This window comes from Lissotriton vulgaris, chromosome 9 (assembly GCF_964263255.1).
Source record: "Lissotriton vulgaris chromosome 9, aLisVul1.2, whole genome shotgun sequence".
Classification (NCBI taxonomy): Eukaryota; Metazoa; Chordata; class Amphibia; order Caudata; family Salamandridae; genus Lissotriton; species Lissotriton vulgaris.
In genome coordinates this window covers 1,244,767,394-1,244,791,466 of record NC_141697.1, presented here as the reverse complement: position 1 = coordinate 1,244,791,466, position 24,073 = coordinate 1,244,767,394, and the positions used below count along the sequence as shown (strand labels likewise).

Genomic DNA, 24,073 nt, shown 5'->3' with positions numbered 1-24,073 from the left:
AAGGCTCAGGTCGAGGCATGGCCGGAAGGCCTTAGCCGAGATCCTAAGTTACATTCTTCAGCCCCGCGTCAAGACCCGGCTAAGAATACGTCTACAGAGCCATCGGTCAAGCCACAAAAATTGAAACCGAAACCAACAGAGGCAAAAACGAAACCGAAACTTGTGAAGTCAGTCCTCGGATCGACGCCCTCGAGCTCCTCTGCTCCAGTCAAGTCTACCAGCTTCATCGACCCTTCGGGGCCTCTTGGCAGCGCCGACCCCATGAGCAGGGCGCCGAAGCCAGTCTCGACGGTCAAGCACGTCAGCCTGACGCCCTCGACGTCCAAACATGGCGACACTGCCAAAGGACTCCAGTCTAAAAAGACTGTCGAACCGACGCTTGCAGCCTCTAAGACGCTATTCAGTAAAGCCCGCGAGTCGAAGACAAAGTCCGACCCGAAGGAGCATGTTGCGTCGAAAACCAAGGACGTACCTTCTGCGCGCCATCAGCTCGAGTCGACGCAAGGCCGCAAGCATGCTGGTGATACGTCGAAGCCAATCAGATCGAAGACGACACCAATCCCTAAAGCGGTCGGTTCATCACCGGTGCTTCCACCACCAATTAAATACGGACTGCCCCCAACCGCTCGACCCAAGACGCTCGAGCCACAAAGGAGCGCCGAACCCTCCAAAAAGGTATCGGGACCTTCTAAATCACAGTCCATTCCGGAGGAGGTAATGTTCCTGGCACCCTCGTATGACAATCAGTCGAAGCTCTACATCGACTCGGATTCGGGCAGACTCACCATTCACAAAAGGAAAATCGCACCAGAGCATCCTTTGGAGTCATATAAAATCCCCCTCAAAAAGAAAAAGGAGTCTGCAACCTCACCTGTTCTCTTTGAACATGTTCAGTCCTGTACACACCATGGTGCCGATTCTCCCACACGCAGCGACGAGGAAGTGGGAGATGATTATAGTCATATGGGATTCATTTACAATGCTGACGCTGATCAAGGGGAGTCTCAACACTGGACTGACCCTGCTGACCCTGATGATCCCCACACTACACCCGACACTCAGTCTTATAGTGTCAAAACCTCGCCTACTGAAGACACAGCAGCTTTTAATGCCTTAATTGAAAGAGCAGCCCTCAACCATGATGTTGACATGCACACAGAGCCAGTGGAGGAGGACTTTCTCCAGCTCAGAAAGATCGGTGAAAACACTGCCCATGCTAAAGGGTGTCCTCAAATATGCTACTGACATTTTCAAGGAACCCACCAGGGCAAGGGTTATAAACCCAAGAATTGAAAGAAAGTATAAGCCTGCGCCTGTGGACCCTATGTACATCAAAGGCCAACTTCCATTGGACTCCCTGGTAGTGGCTAATGCTCGCAAGAGAGCAAACTCTCAGACAAGTGGTGATGCTCCTCCTCCGGACAAAGAATCCAAAATCTTAGAGGCTTCTGGTAAACGGGTGGCAGCTCAAGCGGCTAATATTTAGAGGATCTCCAACACACAGGCTCTATTAGCCAGATATGATAGGGCTCACTACGACACGCTAGAACAGCTGTTGCAACACCAGTCTGATGCTTACAAAGAGGGAGCAGAAATGCTCATTCAGGAAGGAAAGTTAATTTCAAATGCATCCTTCAAGTGTGCACTCGATGCAGCAGACACAGCAGCTAGAGCCATCAACACTAGCGTAATGCTGAGACGTCATGCCTGGCTCTGCATCTCTGGTTTCAAACCAGAAATCCAAACAACTTTGCTCAATCAGCCAGTTAACCCTGACTTTCTCTTTGGCCTGATGTAGACACTACCCTTGAGAAAATTAAAAAAGACACTGAGACGGCAAAATCCATGGGGGCTCTGCAGTCACAGCAGTTCAGGGGCAGTTCCTTTTGTCTATCCGGTAACAGGGGAGCTTCTAGAGGTCAGGCATTACAGCAAGCCCAGTATAATAAAGGGAGCACCCAGACCACCTACAACAAGAATAACAGGGGTGGATATCGTGGGAACAGCACCAAAGGCAGAGGACGTGGAAATAACAATGCCAGATCCTCCACCACCAATAAACAGTGACGCCTTGTCACTGACCCCCGACCATATAACACCGGTCGGGGGAAGACTCCAGCAGTTCCTGCCAGCCTGGGAAGGCATTACCACAGACAGGTGGGTGAGACAACTTATCCTATACGGCTATTGTCTGGAACTATCCTCCACTCCTCCCAACATACCCCCAAGGCACCGTCCTATGTCCGCAGAGCACATGCAATTATTGCAGCAAGAAGTACTCAGCATGCTGCAAAAAGGAGCCATAGAACTCGTGCCTATAGAACAGCAAGGTACAGGAGTGTACTCACTGTACTTCTTGATCCCAAAAAAGGACGGTTCCCTGCGGCCCATTCTAGACCTCAGACCCCTAAACCAGTACATCCTGTCAGAACACTTCCATATGTTAACTTTGCAGCAAGTTCTACCATTGCCCAGGCAAGGGGACGTCCTAGCAGCACTGGACCTGAAGGATGCCTATTTTCACATTCCCATTCACCCAGGTCACAGAAAGTATCTCAGGTTCACAGTCAACAACCAGCATTACCAGTTCAAGGTTCTGCCTTTCGGGGTCACTACAGCCCCCAGGGTGTTCACCAAGTGCTTAGCGATAGTAGCTGCACACCTTCGGAGACAACACATCCATGTCTATCCTTACCTGGACGACTGGCTTGTCCAAGCAAAGTCGGCCCAGCAATGTGCCAGCCACATGTCCCGCACAATTCACCTCCTACACAGTCTAGGATTTTCACTAAATTACCCAAAATCACACCTTCAGCCCGCACATGTACAACAGTACCTAGGGGCAACAATAAACACTATCACTGCGACAGCGCAGCCAAACTCAGCCAGAGTCACCAGCATGCAATTGCTGATTCAGAAATTCAGACCCCAACACCTGCTCTCAGCGCAAGTGTTCATGCAACTGATAAGTATGATGGCTTCCTGCATCTTCATAGTCCCACACATACGTCCCCTCCAGGAGTGCTTAGCAAAACAGTGGAACCAGGCTTGTGGACATCTAAAAGACCTAGTGTTGGTGACCGGTCGGGCTTACAACTCTCTGCATTGGTGGAACACACAAAACCTTTGCAGGGGACGACCGTTCCAGGAGCCTGTGCCACATGTAGTGCTGACGATGGACTCGTCTCTCCAAGGCTGGGGAGCGCATGTCCTCCATTATACAGTGCAGGGACTATGGATGACACAACAGCAAAAGATGCGCATCAACCTGCTGGAGCTCATGGCGATCTTCATGGCGATGAAGGCGTTCAAATTACACCTCTGCAACAAAGTCGTGCTGATCCGGACGGACAACATGACTGCCATGTATTACATCCAGAAGCAGGGAGGGACACACTCTCCACAATTGTCTCATCTAGCACAGAGCATGTGGAAGTGGGCCATTCAAAGAAACATGTTCCTCATGGCGGAACACCTCCCAGGCAAGGACAATCAGATGGCGGACCTGCTCAGCAGGCACAGCCATCAGATGCACGAGATACACCCCTCAGTGCTCCAACCATATTTCCAGCAGTGGGGTCATCCAGAGATCGACCTCTTCGCCACACAGGAAAACGCAAAATGCCAAAGCTTCGCCGCCAGGTTCCCACACCCGCAGTCTCAGGACAATGCGATATGGATGAACTGGTCAGGCAGATTTGCGTCCGCTTTTCCTCCAGCACCACTCATACCGCTAGTGGCACGCAAACTGCGACAACACTCATGACGCTCATCCTGGTTGCTCCAACGTGGGCACGGCAGGCCTGGTACACCACGTTCCTGGAACTTTCAGTGGTGCCCCACGAAAGGCTGCGCCTCACGCCCAGTCTCCTCACTCAGAGCCATGGAGACATTCAGCACCCAGATCCACAACAGTTGACCCTTGCAATATGGCTCCTGAGGTCATAGAGTTTGGCTACCTCAACCTACCCCCTGACTGTATGAACATCATCAAGGAGGCAAGGCGACCTACAACTAGGGCATGTTATGCGGCCAAATGGACACGGTTTGTCATTTACTATTCCAATAATGACATTGATCCGCTGGATGCGTCCACGCAAAACATCATATGCTATTTGTTGCATCTCTACAGATGCAATCTGGCATATAGTTCCGTCAGGATACACCTGGCCGCCATTGCGGCATATCTTCAAAACAGGCAGCATCTCTCCCTTTTCAGGGTGCCTGCCATTAACACCTTGGCTGCTAGAGGTCCCCCCTCCCCCCCCCCCCGGGTGCTGAGCTATGAGTAAATCCCATTGTACATGACGAGCTCAGCTCGTCATCAGCACAGCTCAACCGTGCCTCATGACGAGCTGAGCTGAGCTCGTCATGAGCAGCGAAGGGGTTAAAGCCTTTCTGGAAGGACTCAAAAGAGTGATCCTTCCCAGGCACCCTCCTTCACCTGTCTGGAATCTAAACGTGGTTCTCACCAGACTAATGGGACCACCCTTTGAACCCCTTCACTCTTGTGAAATACAGTTTCTCACATGGAAAGTGGCTTTTCTGGTAGCCATCACATCGCTGCGAAGAGTTAGTGAGCTTCAAGCCCTAACTATTCAAGAGACTTTAATACAAATTCATGCTAATAGGGTTGTGCTACGTACCAACCCTAAATTCATGCCTAAAGTGGTGTCACAGTTCCACATTAATCAAAACATTGAACTGCCAGTTTTCTTCCCCAATCCAGATTCTGTCACGGGCAACCGCCGCTAAGGAGGTAACTGCTATTTATTCTATGCACAGATATGAATTCAGCAGCCCACATGCCTCGAACGGAATATGCTATACCAGTATGTATCTGTTCTTGGCATGTAGGGCTGCTGACATTCATATCGCCCGCCCTCCTCCCCGGTGCCTGTCGCAGCTGTAGCACTCAGAATCATTCTCAGGCATGGTCATCTCTTACTGTATTACACTCCATCTCTGCCATTAAAAACAATCTGAGGATGGAGAGGATGCCCATACGCACTGTAGTCCAGGGGAGGAGCCACCTATCTTGTGATACTTCGAAGACTCTTCCAGGACAACAATGTGCAATCATCCGGACCCAACACTAGGCGGCGATCTATGCCCAGATAAGAATGTCAGCACCCTCACTCACCCTCGCACCCTCACACCCCCTCACCCTCACTCACCCTCACACCCCCTCACCCACACACCCCCTCACCCTCACGCACCCCATCACCCTCACGCACCCCCTCACCCACCCTTACCCTCACACCACCTCACCCACCCTCATACCCCTTACCCTCACACCCCCTTACCCTCACACCCCCTCACCCTCACACCCCCTTACCCCTCACACACCCTCACCCTCACACACCCTCACCCTCACACACCCTCACCCTCACACACCCTCGCCCCCTCTCACACTCACACACCCTCACCCCCTCTCACACTCACTCACCCTCACCAGCATAGCATAACAAAGCATAGCATAGCATAACATAACAAAAACACAGCATAGCATAGCAAAACAAAAAAAAGCATAGGATAGCAAAACATAGCATAGCATAACAAAACAAAGCATAGGATAGCAAAGCACAACAAAGCATAGCATAGCATAACAAAAAACATAGCATAGCATAACAAAACATAGCATAGCATAGCATAACATAAAGCATAGCAAAACAAAACATAGCATAGTATAACAAAACACAACAAAACATAGCAGAACAAAACATAGCATAAGATAACAAAACATAGCATAACAAAACACAACAAAACATAGCATAGCATAACAAAACGTAGCATAACATAACAAAACATAGCATAACACAACACAACACATAGCATAACATAACATAGCAAAACACAACAAAGCATAGCATAGCAAAACAAAACATATAATAGCATAGCAAAACATAGCATTGCATACCAAACACAACAAAACATAGCATAGCATAAAAAATATAGCATAGCAAAACAAAACAAAGCATAGCATAATAAAGCACAACAAAACATAGCAGATCATAACAAAACATAGCATATCATAAAGCATTTCATAGCAAAGCATAGCATAACAAAACACAGCATAGCATAACAAATCAAAGCATAGGATAGCAAAACATAGCATAGCATAACAAAGCAAAACCTAGGATAGCAAAACAAAACATAGCATAGAATACAGCATCACTTAGCACCACTCAGGGGCACCACAACATCACTATGCGCTACAACAGCATCACTGAACGCCACAGCATCACTCGTTCGCCACCACAGCATCAATCTGTGCAACCATTCAACAACAACTGGTTCAAATATGTTCTCTCAAGCTCTCAAGCTTTATTACAAATGTAACAAAAAGATGTTAATATTTCACTTCTGTTCTTGGATTTTCGTCACAATAAAATACACTGAATATAATCTTCACATAAGTTATTTACAAAAGTTTAAGCTATTGCCATTTTAAATTACAATAACTTTTATTTAAGTATTCATTATTAACACCTTAACGGCTATGGAACGTCCAGCTCCAGTGCTGGACGTTCCATTGCGCAGGTGCAGTTCGAACGTTCAACGGCCGACGGCAGCACGACGGAGGTAGTGTGCCGTCGGCCGCTGAACGTGCGCAGCACTTAAAGGGTTTAAAAAAATTAAAAGCCATTGTTATTTGTAATATCAATACATGTAAGTCACGTAAATACAACACATATTGCATTACAAATGCTATAGGTGTCACATTTGCGAAAGTTATAACTATTGGCATTATAAATGATAAAGCTATTAATTTCGCTATTTTTAAAAACAAAACATAAATAAACAAGCATTTACAATGCAATGGTTTCGCCTTTGGAAAAGTTAGAGATATTGGCATTGTAAATGACAACATTTGTATTTATGTGTTGGTTTTGAAAACAGATAAATAAATGGCATTGTCATTTACATTGCCATTAGCTTAATCTCTGCAGTCACTATGCACTCCCTAGCACTCCCTAGTCACTCTGCACTCCCTAGCACTCTGCACTCCCTAGCACTCTGCACTCCCCAGCACTCTGCACTCCCCAGCACTCTGCACTCCCTAGCACTCTGCACTCCCTAGCACTCAGCACTCCCTAGCACTCTGCAGTCACTCTGCACTCCCTAGCACTCTGCACTCCCTAGCACTCTATAGCACTCTGCAGTCACTCTGCACTCCCTAGCACTCTGCAGTCACTCTGTACTCCCTAGCACTCCTTAGCACTCCCTAGCACTCTGCACTCCCTAGCACTCTGCACTCCCTAGCACTCTGCACTCCCTAGCACATACTCCCAGACATACTCTTCAAAAAACCTCCAGGGTGCAGCCACCTTCGGGTCGTGGCATCAGTCCCAGGTGTATGTGTGCACACTCCTTGCCTCCCACTGTCCCACACTACAATCACACACAGATCCGACTAGCGTCGTGCTCTAGTGCTTATGTGTGAAGAGTACCCCCCCCCCCCCCCCCACACACACACACACACACACACTCAATCACGGCCCTGTGTGCAGCCCCCTTCATTACACTCTGTCACAAACTGGTGCCTGTGAGGCAGGAGGCCTTGCTTTGACGCCCCGACATGCAACCCCGTGTGTGTAACCGCCTCCGAAATGCAGGATCAAGCTTTGCTGCTCCACACCCAGCCCCCGCAGCCCCGCCCACCACAAGCGTCTGTGAGCACCTATGTCGTCGGAGGCGCAGCGCGGAGTTCACGTGTGACCTTGGTGTGTCACACCTGTTTGCCATGCTAGTTATCCATGTGTTTCAATCATGTGGCGCCTTGGGTAAAGTGAACGTGTCTGAAAGACGTGGGATCCCAGCAGGTAAAAACTCATTGGTGAGTAAAAGTGTCCCCTGCGTGGGGTGCGCAGATGAGTCCATGGCGCACATCCGTGGGGCCTCAGCACTGCACGGCCTCTGACTATCACTGAACACAAACTGGCATCTCCTACCCTGTTTAAAGGTATCTGCGCGTGACCTACATCCAACACCCCGCAGAGCCGCGCTCAATTAGCCGCAGCTCACACACCCCGCATTTTCTGTGGTATTTCGGAAAGTGTTTGTACTAACAGCCAATTAATCCTGCTCCCCCGGCCACAAGTTGTGTTCTGCGGTGTATGGGACATGAAACGGCCCAGCCTGTGGCGCCCGCCATCAATATTTCAGGCTGTGGGGAGCGCACCTCGTCCCACAGACGAGGAGTGCCTGGGGCCCTTTACGTCGACTTCTCGCAGCCTCTGCAGGCGCCATCCGCCCGGAGCCGGCCTCTCCCGAAGCCTGTCTGGAGGGGGCAGTAGTAGGGTTCGGGTGGCGCGGTCCATATCCAGTCAGTGGCCGTACTGATCGCTGCGTGCCAGGGAGCACACCTCCACACGACTGGCGGCGCCTTGGCAATCGGATTAACAGCTCTCAGAAATACAGTCAGAGAGAGCTGTGTCTGCCATCTGCTGGGCTCCTCACCGCTCATTGCATCTTTACACTACTTACACTACAACCACAGGCTGCGCTGCTCGCACTGCAGCCCACAGACATTCTACTTGCCTAAAGGAAGTTGTTTTGATGCCACAACACACGTGCTGTGTGTTCTCACTTGCATTATAGCTCGCAGATGTGCTACTGCAGCTCTATCCACGCGCCTCTGTTTACACTACAGCTCACCGGCCTCTAACCTAAAGCTGCAGCCGGATTGTTGCACTACTTACTCAGCCCACATGTTGCAGTACTTGCACTACAACCCCCACGTTGCACTATTCACGTTATTGCACACATGTCAGGCTGGTCTTTTATCAATGCAATCTGCGAAGTCGCCGTTCTACATTGGCTGTCCAAAGGGTCTGCCTACACCAGACCCCATCCATTGCACGACTTGCCCTTCAGGCCACACGCTTCCCTACTTCCAGTACAACGTTGCGCCATCGCTGCATCTTAGGGTGAGGGGCGGGGTCGCTTTGATGAGAGGGTGGAACGCCACACCGACCACGTGCGTCGTCCCCTATGAAGACGGCGGAGCACTACCTCGTGCCATCTACGCTCGGGCCGCCCGGGCAAGCCTCCCCATAACCTCGGAGAAAACGACCTAAAGCGGCTACCATCAGTGATGTGACGCCTGTTAGGGAAGCGACACACCATCCCTGTGCTCCTCGCTGCACGGTCCCCACATGGGACACCAGTTCCCTTCCTCGGCCACACCACGTGCACCAAATCCCCACCGCAGAAGGTGGGGCTTGAAACCACGACCTGGATCATGAGTCGATGCCTACACGCAGAGCTACGCGACACAACAAAACAGTGTGAGTAGCCCAGCGGACACGGGCATGAACATGCGGCCACAAGAGAAGACTGAAGCCACGAGCCAAACACAAGCGCATACTCTGAAAAAAAAAAACGTGTTAGGACCATACTGTGCAAACAGAAACATTAACAACACGGGCATGTACAGACAACAGCAAAAGACAAACAAAAACGCAAAGCCAAAGACAACATGAGACAACCACTTCGGCCAAAGGCTTTTCCAAAATGACGAAAACATCACGGGACCAAAAAAAAAAAAAAGTACTCGACTACCGCCACATGACGTCAGAAAAGAGGCAGGATGAGAAAAACATCACCGAAACGCCCACGAATCGCCTCGAACGATGACAGGCAGACCACACTTCCAATGGCTAGCCTCCATTTATGGAGGTAGCCAATGGAAGTGAGAGCCGTGACAAAGCACCATACTCTTGACAAAAGATTTCGCCTGCGCGAACGCTGCTGCGCAGCGGACGCCGGGCGAAACTTAAAAATGTGTCATTTACAATACCAATAGCTCAAACTTTCCTAATGCGAGACCTATTGCATTGCAAATGTTTGTTAAAAAGGCGATAGATCACACCTAAATTGCTGCCACCCTATCTCCTTAATTGACACCACTGTTAAAATTCTGGGGAAAACAATTTATGACAGAGTTAGAGAATGGGCCGATAATGAGTCTGTGTTATATTCCTGTCAAAATGGGTTCAGGCACAAAGTGGGAACAATTGAAAAGTGCCTTATCCTGAATCAGTTCTAGGGAAGTTTACGATTGCGAAAAAGTCCCCTCTTTATTTAGTAGCCAGGAGCTGGCTGGAATCCCTAAACATTGTAGCAATGCCAGCCTGCCTGCCTGCCCATAGCTAGAGTGAGGAAGCTCCTGGAACCTTCCGGAATAGGGGAGTGGTCACCAACTGCCACTATAAAAGAAAAGAGAGAGAAACTTTCTAGTCAGTTGGGGCATCACTTACCTGGGGGACCCTATGCAGGAGACTTAGGCGGGAGGGCCTAGTCAGGAACCTATACCACTGGGGGTGACAAGGTTTAGGCGCTGCCCACCAAGCTGTGTGAGGAACACTGAACTAGCCCACTGATCTGGCCCGGCGGGAGGGGAACCCAGGGACCACCTGAAGTGACCTGCTGAGGAAAACCTTCAACTCAACCCCCCCCCCTCAAGAAACCAAGAGACTGAATCTGTCAAGGGTGCAGGAACCACCAAGCACCAAGAACAAACCTCACTGCAAGGACTACTGGGGATCGATCAGGTATAGGGCTGTGTCCACTCTGCGCCCCTTTCTGCCTTACCTGGGTCCCTGCTCTGTTCTGCCTAACTCCCCCTGACTGATCCGCCTGAATTGCTGTGCCCTGAAGCGCTTTTCTCCTCACGTGGAATCCTGAGGGGCCTCATTAATTGGACTGCCTGACTGGCCCCCTCGAATTGTAGTGCCTCTCCAGCACATCCCTCTGTGCCCTTGGAGAAGCGCTGGATCCCTGTCATCTGTGCCTGTTACAGCGCTGCTGCCCCTGAGCGCTATGTCCTGAGAAGCGCTATTGAGGAAGCCTCCCCCAAGCGCTGTAGCCTGTTGACCTGCTATCTGCATCTAAGCGCTGTGATTTGTGGACCGGCTGTGCTGGGAAGCGTTGTTGTCACCGTGAGACCCCTGACAAGAACTCACCATCGCGGCCCGGCACCCCACGAGTGGGGTGCCTCTATCATCCTCGGGGCCTCGGAGGGAATCGGGGCCTCGCCATCGCTGACGCGACCTTGGAGCTTCTCCCTGCGTGGGCCCGGCTGCTGTGTGGTCCTAGGCGGCGGCCCCCGGTGTCAGGAGAGGGCCGCCGGAATCCAAGGTAGGCCGCGCTAGGCCGTGCGAGGCCCGACACCGCCTACACCCGCACCACGTGACCGGGGCGCCCGGCCCGTCATAGGCCGCGCCCGACTATTATTTTTAAAGTACTGACAATGCAGGCCTGCCCATAGAATTCTTATGACCCTACCTAATGATGGATTTTTTTTCTATTAAAATGTGCTGCATGAGCTCGTAGGTCTATGCTGTCCTAAAATTATTTTAACACATATTGTTATGTTTTAACTTCATAATTACAGTTTGATTTGTTTTTATGCATTATAGATTCTGAGGTAGTGTTGTATGTGCTTTTATGGTTGTAATCATACTTCAGAATAAATTCATTTATTTATTGATTGATTGATTGATTTGAGTTTAAAATGCGTCCATGCTTCAATATTTGACACAAGCAAGCATTATACACAAAAGGATTGTGCAAAAAAAGAAAAAGGATTGCAAACAGCCTCTCGCGTTCTGTTGTACCCATGCATTCACTTAAAATGACTGTGAATGACCTGCAATATTTATGGCGTTGTTTCAGAAATTTTGTGAAATTCGCAAAATTACATGAATTACTGCTACGTAATTTAAATTTTGTACTCATTCAAAAGAAGTTAATAAAAAATAAATACATTTTATTAAATTGTTATGAATTACAATATTGTTATAAAATAGTTTTATACTCTTTTTTTTTTTAACCCCTTCCATGCTCATGACGGCCCCCAGCTGTCATGCACTACGGTGCTCGTGTGATGATGATGGCTGGGGGCCGTCATAAACCCGCCCACTCGCGATTCTGCCGCACAGGCGCAGAATCGCGGCCGCATGGACTGTGTGTGTAAAGTTTTTTGTAACAGACCACGCAATAGGCCATAGGCAGTCGCCTATTGGTGTCTGTTACGCACACCAAAGCCCATATGTTTTCAATTATCGTGCCCAGACACGGGGGAGATAATTGAACTCATTTGTCTCGCAGTGGCACGCGCGCGCACACCACTCGCGGGTGTCCCTGTGTACGGTTTCCTGCTCGGCGTTGATGTTTGAAGGACACACAAGAGGTTTAGTCGGGCGAAACCTGGAGTGCGGAGAGTTCGTGTTTGGCATTGGTTATGTGAGGGGCAATTTAGGGGAGGAGGGAGGTGGATGGTTAGTTGTTACAATAGTTAGATAGTTTGGATGGCTAGATGGCAGGGTTTGTATTACGTGATTTGCGCCCATCTCATGAGAGCGGCCTTTTACACACGCAGCGATGGCTCGTGTGTTTGGGCAGGTGCAGTCTCGCCCGAGTGCATGTAGGTGGATACAAAAGACAGAGAGGAGGCGTTCTGCGGCAGCGCACAGCCCACGGCAGACATGTGTGAGGCCACCACACTGCATCTAGGTTTGGTTAAAAATTGCATTGATTTGTAGATGATTATCAGACTGTGTGAGTTTACAGGGCTCCAGTGTGCAGTGATAATCCACTTGTATCTTACTGCGCATGCATCATCCTTCCTTTCACCCCTCTGCTGCTTATCAGTGCATTCCTATGAGCTGCCGCCACCGCCTCCCCAGGTGCCATTCCAACTCACCAACACCCCTTAAACATCATTCTTTCCTACTTCCTAACACGGGTTTCGACGCCTCAAGTGCGCGCTCTCTTCCAGTCCACTTATCTTGCTGTCTTAGTACAGAAGAGGTTCATGGCACTTGTCGCACGCTATGTCCAAACTGCACCCATCACAGCATGTTCTGATGCCCCTCACCTTAGTAAAGTTCTGTATTATTTTATGAACCGCACTTGGAACTTACATTTACTTTTATCCCTGTGACAAAAAACTTTTATAACTTTTAAGTTCACCATGTCAAGCAGCGACGTTTCCATCATAGAGGACGTGTCTCCTGGACACCTTCTTATCACGTAGAGCATGTCTTGTTTGGTGATTGATGGCTGCCCCTCAGCTTGACATTGGCAGTAGTTTTTTTTTTCTCTACGAGTAGTTTTGTATTCGTTTAAAATTTGCATGGGGGTGTGGATCAGGTGTGGTATTTTTATAATTAGTACCTTTAATAAACAACTTTGAGGTTAGAGTATTCAGTATAATGTGGGTGATAGTGTACACATGCAACTAAAGAAAACTACAGTGTACACACCTCAGCTGCTCACCTATGAATTACTTCAACACATATCATAAGCTGAATATTGCTGTTGTTATTTGACTTTCCAAACTTTACAATTGATAAGAACACCTAGGCATTCCAGATTACATTACTCCATAAACCAAGGACGCCACAACTTCCTTGTCTCATTTGTAAACTCCCATGGCGACACCCCGTTACGTGTACTGTTGCTCGGTAGGCTTTATTCACAACCTCCGAGCACTATTTTCTCGAATATTTTTGTCCTCCCTGCTGTTGCAGGCAGGACAGACTCTCTCCTAACTCTTTTTATTTATTTTTAAAGCACGCATGTGCAATGCAATAGGTCTCACATTTGCGAGAGTTTAAGCTATTGGCATTGTAAATGACAATGCCTTTTAGTTATCTCTTTTAAAAACAACACATAAATAAAAGGCATTGTCATTTACAAACTCTAATAAATGCGAGACCTATTGCATTAAAAATGCTTGTTTTATTTATAAATACATTTACCTATTTTTCTAAAAATAGTTAATATAAATTAATTCTATATATACCTTTTAGTAATTTTTACACATAAATATAAACATTTTACTTTATGTTTTTTAAATAAATATTTAAAGATATTTTAATTTAATGTAATTATATTTAATGTGTAACTCAGAATTAATTTAATATTGCTTTCGTATTTTTATTTCTTCTACATCTAAATATATAAAATTAAGTTTCATTAATTTTTATCATAACAATGTTATCACTATTTTTTAAGTTTATAAAATGTTTTCACTTTTCGCTATACTTTACCAGAGGGTATTTTTATTTCTTCTACATCTAAATATATAAAATTAAGTTTAATTCATTTTTATCATAAAAATATTATCACTATTTTTTAAGTTTATAAAATGTTTTCACTTTTCTCTATACTTTACCAGAGGAAGATCTCCAATCCCTTGGTGGAGATCTATGCCTCTGTGTAAAGTGACTAATAATAACTTTACAGTAGTATATTACGCTCCACACCTGGAATTCAGAGGATGGAGACACGGACGTCTACACTTTGTAGTCAACTGATACTTGTAAATGATGAATTGCCAGAAGTAATTCATTTACTATAAAGTGTAAGAGTAAATTGACACATGTAGATTTACTTATGTGTAAGTTTATAGGTTCCAAAGTGTGACACGCAGGTGCATACACATACACACAAAAATACGCTCACACACTTTCTGTAAAAGAAATATACATTTTTATACTAACATTTACCTTTTTCATTTATAAATAGGGAACAAAATTGTTTCATTTCACATAAAAGAAGAAAAAGAGCCCTATTTTATTGACCATCAGGAACATAAGCGAGTAGAGAGCGGCCCTGCCACAGGTGAGTTATGATAATTATCTGTGCTGAATCAAGAGTTATGTCTTTAAAGTGTCAGCTCTAAGAGTTCATGTACACACTTGCTTCCATTCTAGGTTTTGCCTCAAGGCTGCTGCATAGAGGCAGCACTGAGATGAGGCTTATTGGGGTTATCATATCAAAGGGCTGCCACCATGTTGTTAGGCATTCCGCACAACCTGTTGATATGTGACCTGAAAAGTATAGCTTTCTGCTGTCATAGCAAGGAGTCCACGTGCAGCAATGCCTGCATTGCCTCTCCTTGCCTGTGGAGATGCACTTGCAAATCCTTCTGCAAGGGCCTCAACTGGCATGTCCCTACCTCCACAGAACATCAGATGCACCCCTCAAACTCCCTCCCCCACACATTCACTTCGGTCTGTATCCCTTTGGGCCTCCGATTACTTGCAGCTGCTCCCCCACCCTGCACTTCTGCCCTATTCCATCCCCCCATCCCACATTCCCCTTCAATCTAATTGCTCCCCGCTTTCGCTTCCCCGTCCACCATCAGTCACTCAAAACCCCCCAGCTCCATCCACACCCCCTTACTTCCACCTCTCCCATGCTACGTGAGGCACAGGCTTTTGTGGCAGCACTAAGAGGTAAGAGTACACAAAGGCGTGAGAGGGGGAAAAAGCATCAGGATTTGGGAAGAAAGGTAAGGTGTAAAAAGGTGTTCGAGGCATGTATGCTGTAGATGCACATGCTTTGCATACTCCTGCCATCTAATGTTGTGTCCAGATGTTTGCAAGTTGTTTTTCTTCGAAGAAGTCTTTCCAGTCACGAGTTAAGGTTACTCCTCCTTTCAGTGATAGTGCTCTTGGGCATCGACTCCATTGTTAGATTGTTTTTTTCCGCCATCAGGTTTGGATGTATATTGCTGTGCTCCGGTTCGGAACCATTCTTCGGGTTCCCCTCGATGTGCAATCCACTGTACCCTAAACGGTATTGTTTTCGTACGTGTTCCCTTGTTCTTCTCATATCGAATTGGTCAACAATTTCTCCACCTTCGATCAAAAACCTCGTGGGCGGCTGTTGGTCGTGCCGTGTCGGGCCAGCCTTCTGCCAATTGAATATACTCCATTTCAATTCTGTCCTATGTGCCACACCAAGTATCCACGCACGACCTACATCAGGTTTGCAACTTGTGCCTCTTTCAGTGGGGAGCACAAGGATGATGACTGCGACGCTTGTAAATTGTTTCGGTCCATGGAGACTCCGCGATAGTCTGGCTCAATGACGCGAAATGCAACGTCAAAGCATTCAACACACTCCACATATCTTTGGGAAGAATCTGAGAAAGGATAGATCGAAGCTTCTGCCGCAGTAGAAGAAGAGACTTTCTCCGATCCTGAGCTGGAGATCGACCTGGAGTCTGAAGATGTGCCTCCGGGACAAGGTGCCGTGAGTACCAAAGACCACCTGCCCCCTAAAACCTCTTCCAAAATGCTTATGAGTAAAGTCAGCGAAGAGGTTTAATAGTGTTCAGAAAGGGTGGCGCTCAACTGGTCACGGTAAGGTAGGCAAAAGATTGATGAATAGAATGAAAGAGTATCAGGCTTGGTGCATCTTGGTCAGAGGAAAACCACAACCTCTTTAAGGGAGAACAAGACACAGTGCCCCTTCTTCCAAAAACTGAAATAAAAACCAGAGCACACAATAATAATAATTTCTCGTGAATAGTATCACAAATGTTTACGCAAGAAGGGATTTTGATCACCACAAGAGATTTTTATAAGGTGTTTGTTTATTCACCAGTGGTGTCCCCTGTCAAGGAGAGTTACCACAGAAAAACACAAGTCCAGCCGACATGTGTTTCGTCAACAGCCTTAGCCGTGACTCTTCAGGGCTGGGAAAAGGAAAAGACAGTTTCAATCGCAAAACATAAATAACCTAACACACAGTTAACTCACGGTGTCTAGAAAGGACACCGGTGACGTGGAAACCCAAGGAAGAAAAAATAAAAATAAAGGAGGAAAAAGGGAGCCGCTAATTACATTATTAAAGCTCTAAAGGCATGCTGGAACACAGAGGAATAGAGTACCAGTGTATGAAGTGACAATAGAATGCACAGAATTCACATCACTAAATGACCGAAGAAACAAGTATCTCTCCTAAGTATATCCGTCAACATTGTTAAAGACACAACCATATTAAGTGAGTGCAGTGAGGTGGGTGAGATGTACTCCGTATATCAAAAATTCTGGGTGCATATTAGAGCCTGACAGAATACACAAAAGGCAATAAGCCAGATCATTTGAAACTGAACACTAAACCCTTGAATAATGATACTTGTTGGAATAATCACCTGTAATAAAGAACGGGTAGGGGAAAAAAGGGGGGTAAGAGAAAAAAGCAGTGTACATGGAGCTCACAGTATAGTAGCGTCATTTTATATTCCACCTGTAATGTAGAGCGGGAAGGGGAAAAGAAGGGGTAAAACACCGGAAAATGCATGTCTCCGGACGGGTAGTACCGTTATTTTGTCACCTCATGAGTTTGCCATGAGTTACAGTGAAAATTGACCTTGCTAATTCATTGCGTGCTTCACCTAAAACAGAGTACGTGGGGACGATGCGAAGCATGAAGACACCAAGTGAAACGTTTTTTTGAGTACATCCTAGCAAAACACATCGTCGGAACACAATGATCTTGATATATCTCACAAAACATTTAAGGTCACCATGAGTCTCCATTCATCCCGATTTAGATCGATAGTCATTCATTAGTGTGCCGAAATGCATATAGACATGTGCGTTCATAACTCAATGATATCCAAAATTAGTATAAAAACCATAAGCCCGTGTTGTACTCCCCGTATTGGCACATCATGCGTTATAGCGTATAAACCAACGGCAAAAGAACAACAAAACACCCCTAGAGTTGTCACACAATTGACTCCTTAGTAACTGGACTCCGCTCGGTTTATGTCGGGATAAACAAACAATACAAGAGCAACGCAAACAAACTTCACGCTGGAGAAAGAGTAAAAAGGGCGCCAAGAGTAGGGTCAATGTAGCGTTTATGAATCCAAAGGAGGGAATCTACCTGATTAAACGTGTGGAGATACTTTGTCTAAAGTAAAAGGAAACACAAATATACAACCTTAGGTTAAAATAAAAATTAAAGACCCGGACTGCTAACGGCAAACTTAAAGCAGAGATAAAGTAATCTCCCGGTTAGGAGATTCGTCTGGGAAATACTCACCGGGGGACCGGTGATACTTCCAACCCGGTCCTAATCGGGTAGTTAAGAAGAGAACGGAAAGTTGAGTCCGTTTCCAAAATGAAAATTAAGAATGGCGGAGGACGTGCGGATAAAGACGTCCTCATGAAGCAATGGCTGGAGTTGGTAAAAGAAAATACAATCAAAAGGTCGCACCCTACAATGTTTGTTGAAACATTAGAGCCGAGGCAAAATCGTAGGCTCACCTGTGGGCCAAAGCTACAGATGTGACGGATAAGTCGGTTACCGGATGCGGGAACAAATAACCATACTCTCCACTCCCTTTTTATGGGCATGACGCAATGAGCAACTAGAACGCTCAAAACACTTCAACCAGTGTCCGTGTAAATTAGAAGAGTTACTACCGGTGACCACCCATGTATGCGAGGGCCAGTGGGATTAAAGACATTTTCAAAAATGCTACCCAGACGTAAAAGATAAATAAGACAAGAGAGCTCAAACGTTGGAAGAATAATAAAATTAACGCTAAACGGTAGGATTGACAAATTATAACAGTCCAACGGCTAAAACAGCGGAAATGAGGACCAAGGTGACCAAAAAACCCGAAGCTCAGGGAAACTTTCAAAGGGGGCAATAATTTCCCAAAAATATATAAGGGGCGCAACTATTGCGAAACAAAAAATTGTAATACACATACCTCAAAGGGTAATGTGCATGAAGAAAAGGGACAACTCACGGGGACGTGAAGAGAAAGTGTTTACCAAGGTAAATGGCTATGATCCCAATTGATAGACGCGATCACAAAATAGTAGGTTACTGGACATAGGAAAGAGTTAATCGCTAAGTAGGTAGTTACTGGGCGGAAAGAAAGGAAAATGTTAGGAACCTTGTAGCAGACAGGGTGAAGTGTGTATCAATGGCTTATCAAGACATTAACCAGTATGTGTCAGTGCCTGATGGGACCCTTTGGCAGCTCATGCCAATTGTGCGAAAACAGGTCAAATAATACATAGTCATTAGTACAAGAAAACATCACATAATATCAATAATTCAGAATGGGAGCATATGGTGTGAGAAAAGTCATTAGACACATTTTGAAAAAGGAATGTACATCTGAATCAGTCCGGTGAGATGAAATGTTAATACATCCAATGTCCCATATTGGTATGGATGCTGCGTGCAAAGCAAAAATCATCCTGTCAACATAGTTCAGTGAGGGACTTATGTCATTAGTTTTCAGAGAGGTCTCATATTAAGTGCTTACGGTTTCGGCACCACTTCTGCCTTCTAGCCAAGGTCGGCTCCAAGACATTGTTTGTGACTCACCGGCTCGGCACCGAAACAGACGATCAAGCCTTGCGGCTCAGTACTGAGTTGACGAAATAATCTTCGGATCCAAAACCATCAGTATCAAAGTACAAATCTAGTTCAGAGCCGAAACCTTCTGCTCGGAAATAAAAATATATTCAGAACCAAAACTTCCACTCCCAAGGACAAGTCGATTTTGATGCTGAAATCCAAGGACAGCCTCCCTGAGCCTCCAGATCCAATTTTAGACATTCTTAAGGCCAAATTCGATCCTAAGCAGAAAAAGATTTCTATTAAACCTGATACAGGACATATTTCTACTAAAACTCCATCAAAACGCAAACTTCCTTCAGAGGACCCTGCCTACATGATTCCCTTGAAGAAGAAGAAGAAGAAGAAGGACATGGCTACTAGGCCTGCTTATACTGCCCCACAAACCTCTCCACCATCTTCTCCCCACTTAATAATTGAGGATTCCTATGTATAACACCTCAGGGATCTTCACATATAGATCCAGATGGGGATCATATTGATAAGGACACTCGCTTGCCTGTAGACCCATGGAATGACTACACCATTGACCCTCCAGGAGATAATGACCCAGACCTTTATCCTGCAACGATAATGACTTATCAACAACGTTGCTGGAGCAGCAGAGTATAATGGGGTGACCTTACATAAGGAGTCCTTAAAGAAGGATTTTTATTTGAAACACTTGAACCCTCACACAGTTCCAGTCAATCACTCTCCATGCTTAAAGGCATGATGAAAGAACAGTTGATGGAGTGTAGAAACCCCGACACCGGTCCTAGGATGCTTGTTTCCGGTCCGGGGAGGACCTGGCTTTGCAGTTCAGGCTGGACTGTTCCCATGAGGCACAGGGTCAAGACTGATTTGCATATGGCCAGGTCTAAACTGGGGTGGCATGGTGAGCAAAATAATATTGGATTTAACCCAGATCTCTTGACTGGGGTCAATGTTTTGATTTGTTCTGTATTCCGTCCATTAATTGTGTGTCTTTGCTAAAGGCATGCAGAGGATATCTTTAAAGACCCTGTACGGGCACGTATTTTAACTCCAAGAGTAGATTAAAATAATATAAATACTCACCATCGGATCATGTGTTTATCAAGGGACAATTACCTCTCGACTCCCTAGTAGTGTCCAATGGTTGCAAAGAAGCTAATGCACAAACCTTTAGCGATGCACCTCCCCCAGATAAAGCATCTAAGCTCATTGATAGATCAGGAAAACAAGTGGCTGTTGAAGCCGCTAACCATTGGCGCATCGCGAACACACAGGGCCTACTAGCCAGGTACGACCGGGCACACTGGGATGAAATGGAGCAGCTGCTCCAATACCTTCCAGAAGAACACAAAACCAAGTCACAACAGTTGGTTGAAGAGGGTAAACTCATCTTGAACTCCTCAGTCAGCTGTGCTCTAGATGCAGCTGACACTGCAGCTCTGAAACTTCCAGAACACCGTCCTCAACCTACCACGCCACTGCCACATCAGCCAGCACCTACGGACCCTACACTGACTCCCTGTCGAGAAGAGAATCACCTTCAAACTTCTCACCCACGCGCACAGGGCCCTCCACAACACCGGACCCGCAAACCTGAACCACTGCCTCATGTTCCACGCTCTGCGGCGCTCTCTCCACTCGGCACAGCTCTCCCTCACAGCAGTACCTCGGATCAAGAAAAGCAGAACTTCTCCCTCCTCGCAGCCAAGGCGTGGAACTCCCTCCCTCTACACCTCAGACAGACGGCATTGCTCCCCAAGTTCCCGAAGGAGCTCAAGACCTGTCCCTTTGATTGAACTCTGTGATCCGCCCGGATCTGCTCGCCCCTCTATCAGTGCCTTGAGACCCCCTCCGGGTGAGTAGGTAGCGCTTTACAAACCCTTGATTGATTGATTGATTGATTGATTGATTGACAATGCAAAAGTCTCACCTACACCTCTCACAGATAAAATCCTATCTAGGAGCCACTCTCAGCACTCACTCGGCTCTAGCCTTTCCCAATGCAGCCAGAATTTGCACTATTCAGACTCTATTGCTGCAATTCCAAATCAACCAATCCTTGCCAGCCAGGAGTTTCATGCGCCTACTAAGAAGCATGGCGTCATGCATTGCAATAGTGCCTCATGTAAGACTACACATGCGTCTGCTACAAGAATTCTTAGCAGTCAGTGGAATACGTCACAGGGTCAATTAACAGATCTAGTGTTGGTAGACAGTCTCACCCATCACTCTCTGTAGTGGTACAACCCATATAATTTATCAAAAAGCCGACCTTTCACCGACCCTGTTCCACAAATTGTGCTAACAGTAGACACATCTCTCACAGGTTGGGGGGCACATCTCCATCATTACACTAATCAGGGTCTCTGGGACTACAAACACAGGTGTCTCCACATCAACTATCTAGAGCTTCTAGCAGTATTTCTAGCCCTGAAAGCTTTTCAGTTTCATCACACAGGCAAAGTTGGCCTGCTCCATACTGACAACATGTCAGTGATGTACTATGTACAAAAACAGGGAGGGACACACTCTCCAACTCTCACTCCTGTCTCAGACGATTTGGAAATGGGCAATCCATCACAAAATTCACCTTCTGGCATAACACCTTCCAGGAGTGATCAATCAAATTGTCGACCTCCTCAGCAGATGGAGGCAGCAAATACAAGAATGGTAACTTTATCCCCAAGTTCTCCTCCCATACTTTCAACAGTGGGTATACCCGCAAAAAGATCTGTTTGCCACAGTAGACAATGCGCAAACTTCGCCTCCAGGTTCCCACACCCTCTATCCAAAGGCAGTGCCCTATGGATGACTTGGTCAGGGATATTTGCCTACGCTTTGCCACCTCTCCCACTCCTTCCGTTTCTGGTTTGGAAACTCAGGCAAACATCCCTCTCTCTGACGTTGGTAGCTCCCACATGGGCCCGTCAGCCGTAGTACACCACCCTTTTAGAACTGTCAGTAGTGGCACATCAAAAGCTACATCTCACCCCCGTCTTTTCAATCAGAACCATGGAAAAATCAAGCATCCAAATCCTGAGGAGCTCAACTTAGCGATTTGGCTCCTAAAGTCATAGAGTTTTGACATTTAAATTTGCCATCAGACTGTATGACTATTCTGAGAGAAGCAAGCAAACCTATCACCAGAGCTTGCTAGGCAGCAAAGTGGAAACGATTTGTTATCTACTGTAACAACAACAAAATTATTATCCTAGATGCTTCTGTTCAGAACATTGTCTGTTACCTTCTACACTTACAGCAGTGTGGGCTAGCTTACACATCTGTTCATTTGCATCTTTCAGGAGTAGCTACCTATTTTCAGAATAGACAGCTTGTATCCTTATTTAAAGGTTCTGTCATTAAAGCCTTTATGGAGGGCTTAAAAAGAGAAATACCATGAAGAATCCCTCCAGCACCACTATGGATCTTAACATTGTGCTTACAAGGCTTATGGGTCCACCATTTGAATCATTACACAATTGTCATTTGCATTTTCTTTCATGGAAGGTTTCCTTTCTCATTGCACTCACTTCATTAAGGAGAGTTGGTGAGCTACAGGCATTAACCTTAGAAGAACCCTTCTTTCAACTACATAAAGATAAGGTAGTTTTTCGCACCAATCCCAGATTCCTTCCCAAAGTAGTTTCTGCTTTTCATATCAACCTATCAGTTGAGTTACCTGTGTTCTTTCCTCAACCTCATTCAGTAGCAGAAGGGGCTCTTCATACACTTGATGTCAGAAGAGCTTTATTGTACTATATTGAAAGGACAAAAGATTTTCATAAATCAAAGCAAATGTTCGTTTCATGTGAACCACCTTACAAAAGCAATCCTATCTCTAAAGCTAGCATTTCAAGATGGATTGTTTAGTGCATTCAAACTTACAACTCAAAAGTTAAAATAACTTTATTAGAGTGCATTCCACTCGCAAAATAGGGGCATCTGTGGCCTTTTTAGGTAACATTATTATAGCTGACATTTGTAAAGCAGCTACACGGTCTACATCACACAACCAAACAATATTGTGTGCATGTGCTGGCACGCCAACAAGCCAATGTAGGGCAAGCAGTGCTAAAGACACTTTTTCAGACAACAAATACATCTATTTGTTAGCCATCCCTTTGGGAGAATACTGCTATATAGTTGTTGCAAAGCATGTGTATCTACAGTACACATGCCTCGAACTGATCATTTTACTTACCCAGTAAGCATCTGTTCTTGGCATGTAGAGCTGTAGATTCACATGCACCCACCAGCCTCCCCGGGCACCTGTAGTTGTTGCAGTTCTCATTATTTACACTATCTACACATGGACATCTCTTTACTACACACACTTACTCCATTCTCACCCTCAGAGGGAAAACAATCTAACAATGGAGTCGATGGCCATGCGCACTATCACCGAAGTGAGGAGTCACCTTACCAGGTGACTGGAAAGACTTCTTCGAAGAAAAACAACTTGCATACATCCGCACCCAACACTAGATGGCAAGAGTATGCAAAGCATGTGAATCGACAGCTCTCCATGCCAAGAACAGATGCTTACGGGTAAGTAACATAATCCTTATGCACTGTGTAAATCAACGATTGCACCTGGGCATCTCTGTTTGTATGAATGTGTGTGTATATGTGTAAGTGTGTGTGTGCCTGTCTGTGGGTCTGACTGTGTCTTTGTGTATATGCGAGTCTGAAGTATGTTTTATGTGTGTGTGCAAATGCATGTCTTCCTTTGTGTTTGTATGTGCACACGTATGATAGTGTATGCAAATATGTGTGTGCACACCCGTTTGTGTGTGAATGAGCACTTTGGTGTAAATGTGTGTGTGTGTGTGTGTTTGTGTGTGCACATAAGTGCAGTGAGCAGGTGAAGTGACTGCTGTGGCCACTGTTCACCACCCTA

The 24,073-nt window shown here is 46.3% G+C and overlaps 1 protein-coding gene across 2 annotated transcripts in view; it reads left to right on the top strand.

Annotated features, from left to right (window-relative positions):
- LOC147693181 (uncharacterized) overlaps nt 1–24,073 on the top strand; it is a 132,405-nt gene that overhangs the window by 86,399 nt on the left and 21,933 nt on the right. For both annotated transcript variants that reach the window (XM_086939423.1, XM_086939424.1), the window contains exon 5: nt 14,542–14,637. In XM_086939423.1, the coding sequence (XP_086795549.1) occupies nt 14,542–14,637 (96 nt within the window). The remainder of the gene's footprint in view (nt 1–14,541; nt 14,638–24,073) is intronic.